Source organism: Pteropus vampyrus, unplaced genomic scaffold (assembly GCF_000151845.1).
Source record: "Pteropus vampyrus isolate Shadow unplaced genomic scaffold, Pvam_2.0 Scaffold177, whole genome shotgun sequence".
Classification (NCBI taxonomy): Eukaryota; Metazoa; Chordata; class Mammalia; order Chiroptera; family Pteropodidae; genus Pteropus; species Pteropus vampyrus.
The window spans coordinates 542816-551372 of NW_011888958.1; the positions used below are offsets into that span (position 1 = coordinate 542816).

At 38.9% G+C, this 8557-nt stretch overlaps 1 protein-coding gene across 1 annotated transcript in view; it reads right to left on the reverse strand.

The window, feature by feature from the left end:
- Positions 1-8557, reverse strand: part of TTLL5 (tubulin tyrosine ligase like 5) — a 226136-nt gene that overhangs the window by 141386 nt on the left and 76193 nt on the right. Inside the window, exons 21-23 of the mRNA XM_023537039.1 lie at positions 7233-7539; positions 2948-3068; positions 147-293 (exon numbers count right to left, since the gene is read on the reverse strand). Of these exons, the coding sequence (XP_023392807.1) occupies positions 147-293; positions 2948-3068; positions 7233-7539 (575 nt within the window). The remainder of the gene's footprint in view (positions 1-146; positions 294-2947; positions 3069-7232; positions 7540-8557) is intronic.

Genomic DNA, 8557 nt, shown 5'->3' on the forward strand with positions numbered 1-8557 from the left:
ACTGGGCCTTCAGAAGTAATAAGCAGCTTTTCAGCTCAGCTGGGTTAAGGAGTGAGGTCCTGCTCCCCATAACAGTTACACACAGGGGAGTCTGTTTCTGACTGTGTGGCAATCTAAAGCAGAAGACTAACAGATAAATCACCTACCTTGTTGTACACCATGATAAAGTCACCCAGTTGGTGGGCCAGGATTCTTCTGCGTTCCAGAAGTGCCAGTCGTCGACTAGGTAATACCATCCTCAGTGAGTGCTGGAGGTTGCTTGATGCTCGCTTGAGGAAACGAACCACTAGCTCCTATAAATTAAGAGTCATTGGGGGGGAAAAAAGCAGGGATTGTGCTAAGCGACAGAAAACAGAGATGTGAGAAGAAGCATACTATACATTTCCACAAATAAGACCCAGAGCAAATATGTCAGGTATAAGAAGGATACAGAAAGACAAAACAAAACAGAACAAAACAAACATTCTCTTCCCTCAATAAGCTGGCAATCAGAAAATCAAAATCAAATAGGTACGCAAATAACTGTAATAAAATGGTAGCTGTAAACGAACCATAAATCATATACAAATAGTACTATAATAATTCAAAGTGCAGATATCACTTCTAATAGGGTCATCAGAGAAAGTTATTTCGGGAAAGTAGCATTTGAGGATAAGCAATGGAAACTAAAATCATGGGATCAGATGAAATTATCGAAGGTGAGTAGACAGAAAGAATACAGAAATAGTCATGCTTAGAGATAGGAAAGAGGAGGAAAAAAATCAGAAAACAAAACAAAAACCAACCATCACCCTTGTCCGCCTTCTCCCCCTCCCCATCCCAGAACCCATGGGAGAAACATCAGGAAAGAAACTCAGGAGACAACAGAGTCATGGAAGTTGAAGAAGAAAAGGGTCACGTGTCCAAACCTTCCGGGAAGCTAGAGCTGGAGAGAACCACAGCTAAGACAAGGCCCTGGATCTGGCCAGTGTAAGATAATTTTAAGAGAACACTTTTAGAACAGAAAAAGGAAGAGAAGGATACAGTATAAAAATGCAAGGATAATGAAGAATATAGGTGAAGAGTAGAAACTCCTGATTTAAAAGTTTAGTGATAAAGGGAAAGAAAGAACTGTTACTATGCTTGAAAGGTGATAGATTTCTTTTACTTCCCAAGGATAAGAAAGCTTTTAGAGTTGGGGATTGGTATCCTTTTAGAGGAGGGTGCAGTGGAAGGTCATTGAGGGAAAGAAAGGATGCATCTCATTTGAGATAGGGAAAGGATTTTGAAATCTGAACAGATACCAATCAGATCATTCATGATGTCTTAAGTGCTTCAAAGAGAGATACTGCAAAGCCAAAGGCCTTAAATATAGTTGTTCCTTCTCTCTTCCACCAAACACAATAAAATTGAGACCTTCTATTGATGTGCCTTCTGTGAGTTATGTGATAAAGAATCTCTAACCCTAACCTGGACCACAGAGGCAATTCTACACCTACCTTCCTCATAAACAAGACCACAACAATCCTCAGGGAATGGGTTAGGGCTCGCTCTCTAGATATGTTTTTGAAAAGAAATGCACAGAACTGGTATTAAGTTTTACAGTGATGATCCTAAATATTCTTGTAAAAAGCCCCATAGAAACCCTGTGTGAATCCCAAGCCAGCAGTTGCAGTGGTTATTCTCTTCTGAGCTATTTTTTTCTTCTTGAATATGACTTTGGTTCATTGTCCTTTGGTGCCAATTTGCTCCAGTATAAAGAAACAGCCTCATAACCAGAGGGTTGGATTTCATAGTTCTACTCTGCTGTCTTTACTATAGGGTGGCTTAAGCTGTTTTATTAAAACATTATTTTTTCACAGTGGAACAGACAAACTGACTCTCGAAAAGGCAGTTTTAATTTTCCACTTGGAAAGAGCAGAGCTAACATTTTCCACTGATGGTTGAAGGATTATTCACAATACACAAGGTTTTATCTTTGGGTTGTACTGGCTACTTTAAATTCACAAGTTGTTTCCTGGGATATCCATCACATTTTTAAAAATAATCCTGGCATATTGTATGCCTCTTGTATGTGGAGAACAGAAAATTACAGTAGAGTCACCACTGAGTTGGATAAAGGATGCTGCTTTCTCAGACTTAAAGGTTCCTCTCTTTTCTGTGACAGATTTCTGTGGTTAAAAAGCCTATGGAAGGGCTGTGGCTTCTATAAGCATTGACCTTACCAAAGAAATTGAAGCTTCCTGTCACTCTGATCCAAAAAGGAAAACCTTGTTAGAATAATAAATTCTAGGCATGTTCAAATGACTGATATATAGTAAAAATTATTACACAAGCTTGTTTCCAATAATCTAAGAACCTTATAAAGTTACTACTAGTAAAAGAAAAAATGTTTAAATGGAGGATGCTACATTCTCAGAGGGCTTTAGCTTCAAAAAGCTAACTTGACATGTCAGGACAGAAAAATAAAAGCCCTGTGGCTCATGGAAACAATGGAGGAGCAATTAATATACCATTGTAACATCTGGATTCAAGTTCCATTTTCACCACATACATATTGTGTGGGACAACAGGCAAGTTACCTCCCTTCTCTAGGTCTTTGTTTCCTCATCTATAAAATGGGGATGGCACTGCCTTTCACAAAGAGTTAATAAAACATGAAGATGCCGGAGAAATTACTCTGTAAGTTGTTATTCTTTTTGAGGGCTTTGCACAGGGCCTGACATCTAGGGAGCAATCGATTTCCACTGTCAGAATGAAACAAACTGATGCCCTCAAAACAGAGCGATGAACGTGGCTCCAGATCTAAGATTTACTTCACATTAAAGTGAGAGAAATCTATAAACTAGACTATGAAATAATTATCCTATCAGAAGATAATATATTACTCTTTACCTTAATAGAAAAAGGGGGAAAAAAAGAAAAAGAAAAAGGGAAAGTAAAAAAGTTTCAACAAGAAGAGCCTCACCATCTGTTCATCTTCTTTGGCAGCCCAACTGGCACTGAACGTTTGACCTCCACTGTCTTTCATCAGGCGAATTTGAACATGCTGGAGATAGGCAGAGAATGCTATTCGAGCCTGCACTTTGCTATAGAAATCCAAAACAACATACCATTATGAGACAGAATGGTAAGCCTACCAAATGTGTACCTGCCTCTCTCAAAGTGGCCTTTGAGGATCCTTCTATTAGGATGACTAAGATAAAGCCCACCATATAGTCACTGAATAAAGATTGCTTCTAAACGGTATATGAGGTGTTTTTTCTTATTAAAAATATCAGAGATGGAGAATCCTATTTATTTTCTCATTATTACTGTGGGGAGGAAAAAAATCAAATAATAGAAAAGCAGGCTTCCTACTCTTAAACTTTATCTCTTTGAACTTTTTAACAACTTTCCTGGGGGAACAGACAGGAAAAGTATTGAATCTTCACAAGAGTCTTTATATTAACGTAGAAAAGTTTTTCTGCCTTGGAGGCCCTTAAGAATATACTTATCAGTTAGTGCAAAAGCATGGCTTTTGCTATGGCAACTAATATTTCTGGTGTGCAAAAGCCTCCAAAGCAGGAAATAGATAAATCCTACAAAGGAACTTTTGAGACCAAATTTTAAGGTCATGCTTTTCTCAACTACAAGACGGGAGTGGCTGGAGCCCAGAACAAATGAGTGAGGTCCAACAGAGTTTGGCATAGACAGGCTAGGACAAGCCCAGATGTTCAGCGGGAGAAAGAAATCCTCACATACAGTAAAAAGCACCTCAGCGACATCACCGAAGAAGTCAGCTGATTTCTGATTGGTGGTCCAGGTGGAAAACAATGAAATCAGATAAGCTATAGAGTGGAAGACAGAAGTATCAGAGAGACGCTGATGATTTTCACTTCAGCTGCTAGTTGTGGCAGATCTGTTTTCTTTCAGGAGAGATTTTGGTTACTTCAGCTGATCGGCCTTCTGACACTCTAGCCAAAATTACATCAGTGAAGATTAGGGCCCAACACAAACTTTGTTTACAATCCTCACACATGCAATCACTGAATGCTTTCTACTCACTGTTCCTCCAAGGTTAGGATGAAGGACTCGTCCAGAGTAAACTGGAAATCCCAAGGGGGTCTGGCCTCTATGTGTGTGTTGGAGGGACTGGATGGGAGGGGACTCTGGTTGGGGAGTAGACTTGCTTTTAATACATAAGATCTTCAGTTTAATACATAATTTAATACATAAGACCATAATAGTTTACTACACAGAATCTTCAGAGCATGAAATATAAGTAAGGTTACATCTTTGTTAGTAACAGAGGTAGTTTATGGGAGAACACATAATTTTGAAAGAATTTATATTTTCAAATGTTTCTCAACAAAGACAATTAGATTCACATTCACCTGGAGTCCATGTACCACTTGTCCCTCAACCATCCCATAAGTTCCACTTCCATTACAAATTACTTTTAAGTCAAAATAAATGCGAAATATTCTCAATTTTAGTCAACAAATTCACCTGCAATATGAGCTAGAAATGGCATGTGTCAGACACCTCCAAATGTAACATAATGTCCAATTTTAATGATTACTCCTTTAAAACTAAAACTCGAAGGTCTTTGGATAAGGGGATTGTTGCTTGGAAGTTGAGAGTTCAATCATCTTATTGCAAATCACTGTCACAAATCAAATGAGTAAGTACTGACTTTTCCACCCTTGTTAAAGAGATCCCTGGGACGTAAATCCTGAGTTTGTCCCTAAGGTATTAGGCACATTGGTCAGCTGGTCATATGAAACCAGCAAACCAAAAAAAAAAAAAAAAAATGAAAGAATGAAAACCATAATGATTTATACCAGAGAAACCCACTTTTTAAAAAATAAAAGCCTATGTGGATCCTCAGTATACAAAATATACAACTAGGGGGATAGAGCCTGGGGTCTTGAATCTTTGCCATAGACCTCCCCCAGACCCCTAGTCATCACTGAGATGCCCCAAAGAATGATGGGCAACTCCACAAAATAGTCTGAAAATCACTAATTTATATTAACACACCCTGCAATTATAACAGTTTACTCACTGAGAATGAGATCCGTAAGATTTATGAAGAAATAATTTATTTCTGCAACAGCTAAGTAGAATGTTATTGCTGGAAAAGACCTTAGAATATAGTCCAGTGGTTTTCAAATGTTCTATTTCAATTCAGTGGAATCGTTTTTTCCTCTCCTGAAAGCAGTTTGAAAAACACTTCTCTAACCCCATTCCTTGGCCTAATAGAAAAGGAAACTGAGGCGTAGAGAAGCTGACTGGCCCGTGATCACAGAGCCAGTTGGTAAGCACCAAAAGGCCAGAGCCCAGGTCTCCTGACTGAGTTCAGTGTGCCCTCCAGTAATGGAACTATTCTTATATGCCGTGACCCTGTTCTGAACCTTAACTCTACCAACCCCCTACTCCTCCAAACCCCAGTATCACCCTCTACCCTTCCAGTATAAGAACTGACCTCTAACTTAGCGAATAAAGGCCGTCACGCATAAATACCTAAACTTCCCTTCCCTTTAACTTCTAACTACTGCATCCATCCCATACTGCTTTCTTATAGGGAGAGATACCCGCCACTGGCCTCTTTCCACCTTCCTTTAGGACCTTTCTCTATCAATATATCTGTTTCTGCATCATTAACCCTCTTCCCATCAAATCCTTCCGCTAGTCTATAAATAAGCTCCAGAATCCCTATCTTTAAAAAAAAAAAAAAAACAACAACAACAAAAAACGATCTTTTCTCTGGGCTTGCTCTCTCTCTCTGATGCATTCTTACCTTCCTTTCATTGCCAAACCTTTGGAAAAAGTTAGTGCACACTTGCTTTCTTATCTCCTCGACTCACAATCTCACTTCTACCCACTATGTCCGCCCCAGGTCATAAATGCAGGTGTCTCTTTTCACTCATTCTGACTTGAACTGCCTGAGGTACTCTATTGCTTGAAACTCTTGTAGCTTTTACATAACTGCTATTTCTTGTCTATTTACTATTAATCATCCTCAGGGCTCAATTCTCTTCTTTTTCTCTCAGTCTATGCTTGTTGAACTAAAGTGAATTAAACAAGCTCATCCAATCTGAAGTATATGTGTCAACTACACAATCTTGTTCAACTCTGACCTTCAAAGCTGTTTTCACCTATCTGTGTCTCAAATGAAACATGTTATTTCTATCATGAAGCCAACTCTTATGCCCTTTATATTAACATATGGCATCACCAAGTTGCCAAGGCTTACTATAACAGCTCTTAACTCACCACTCTGCCTTCAGCTCTTCTTTTGCCAATCACTACCCCATGATATAATCAGAATATACTTTCTAAATCAAGATGCTTAAAAATCATCCTTTATTTAGACTTGCTATTCTGCCTGGAATATTCTGCCCCCTGATATTCATACAACTTACCTCCATCTCATCATTTAGGACCCACCTCAAAGGTTACTTCTTCATGCCCAAACACCACAATCTCAAGAAACCCTCTGCGCAATTACACTCTAACACTAGACCCCTTTTTATTGTCTTCATAGAAGTTTCGTACTGCCTGAAATCACCTTGCTTCTTTGTTTACTGTTAGTCTTCTCCACTAGACTGTAAGCTCCATGAGCCTGTCCTGCTCTCCGCTGTAATACAACTGGTGGCACAGAGCAGGTGAGAAATAAATATTCGTTGAGGGACTGAATAAATGAATGACTGACTGTACTGCCATGCCTGTGTGTTATTTCCTCTACTAGCAATCCCACGCTTAGTTGTTACCTCCAAAACCTCTCAAAATCCTCATTTACTGATAATTTACTTATCAGTTAAAGCCTGGTTCAAATATCGCCTCCTCCCGAGTCTCTCTAGCCTTCTCAAGCAAGACCAATCGCTTCTTTTTCTGTGTCCTAAGAGGACTTTGTCCATATTGGGGTCATAGCCCCACTCTTTAAGTGTCCCCATACTAAATCATGAGCTGCTTAAGCTCCTTGTCTCAGTCACCTTGTGCTCTAAGTGACTGACACTAAAATCCAACAAGTATTTGTTTGGCCAAACAAATGGGACTTGAGTTTTTATCAAAGCTCTCTACCTTGGATAAGTAAATTCTCTAAGGCTCAGTTTCCTTAATAATATCAAATCATAGTCATTCTTACTTCACAGGACTGCTGTGACTGAGAAATGGAAAATGGCTGTAAAGCCACCATCTTGGTACCTGGTACACAGTACGAGTTAGTTATTATCGATTTTACTATTATGATTACAAAAGGTACGTACCTAAGATTGCCGTTCTCTTGCAGAATCTGCATCAGGTTAAATTTAGGCTCTGGTTCGTGAGTCTCAATCCTGCAGCACTGTTCACCTTTATTAGTCCATTCAGGAACTTTCATGGCATTTTCTTTGGGGGAATTTTCGACCATAACGGTCAATGAGGGTGCGTATTTGGCTTGATTTTCTCCAAGGGATCCTGCAAACTCCTCCTGGGAAGCTTCCTGTTCTTCATCTTCATTGTCTAATGCAACTTCTTCCTCTTCTTCACTCTCTGTCTCAGTTTTAACATTCATTTCAGCTGGTTGGGTAATCACTAAATGCGAAGAATCACTAATGTTGCTGAAAAAAGGATTAAATTTTCCTCTCTCCCAATACCTTCTTCTCTTTAGTAAAAGCCCACATTTAAATCAGACCACAAAGAACACACAAAATTAATAGCATACACATGTCACTCTCCAATCTTACATATTCCAAAAACCTAGTAATGACTTTCATTACAGTTGATGTTTCTCATCATAATATCAATGGCTCTCTCACAAACTTAGGGAAAAAACATCTTAGTAATTTCTACAGTGTGTCTGAGGTTTTTAAAGGGCGCCTTTCATGGAGGTATAAAGAGCAGGAGAATATCTTTCTATGCTATGTTTATTCATTATCCTTCTCTTTTACTGCCTTAGAAGGTCTGTGAGAACAAGGATCATATCCTTTTTATTTACCAATGAAACCTCGTTGACAAACGTGCCTGATACAGATGCTCAACAAACAAGGGAAAGAGGGAAAAAAGGAAGTCAATCTATCAGTGACAAACAGATATGGAAGAATCTGGGAGAGAAATAAATCCCCCTTTGTCTGTTCATGTTTACAATATTTACACCATTTGGCAGTGTCAACAGAAAAACTGGACTTAATACTCAATCATGAAAAAAACCTTAATGATAATGCTCAGGAGCCTATTAAGCTTAAGCTAATATTATTTCTAAGGCATCGGGTATTACATGATGCTGAAATAAGAGCAAAAGCCAAAATGTATGCACTTTGGGTATTCTTCAATACAAATATAGGATGGAAGGTTTAAAAACTTACAATCCTTTTGAATGTTGGTTTCAGAGAAAAAAGACTGTACAAACAAATTAAGTATATGTGATCAGGAAGGTTCTGATTCACTGAGCATTAATTAAGACACCGATTAAATTAGGGCCCAGATCATGGATTTTGGTGAAAGCTCACCAGCACGTACCTGGGTATTTTGGCCTCATTGCCCTCAATCTGCCACTCCGTCGTCGATGTTTCCGCACCTCCAAAGACAGGAGCTTCCTCTCATAAAGAGCAGC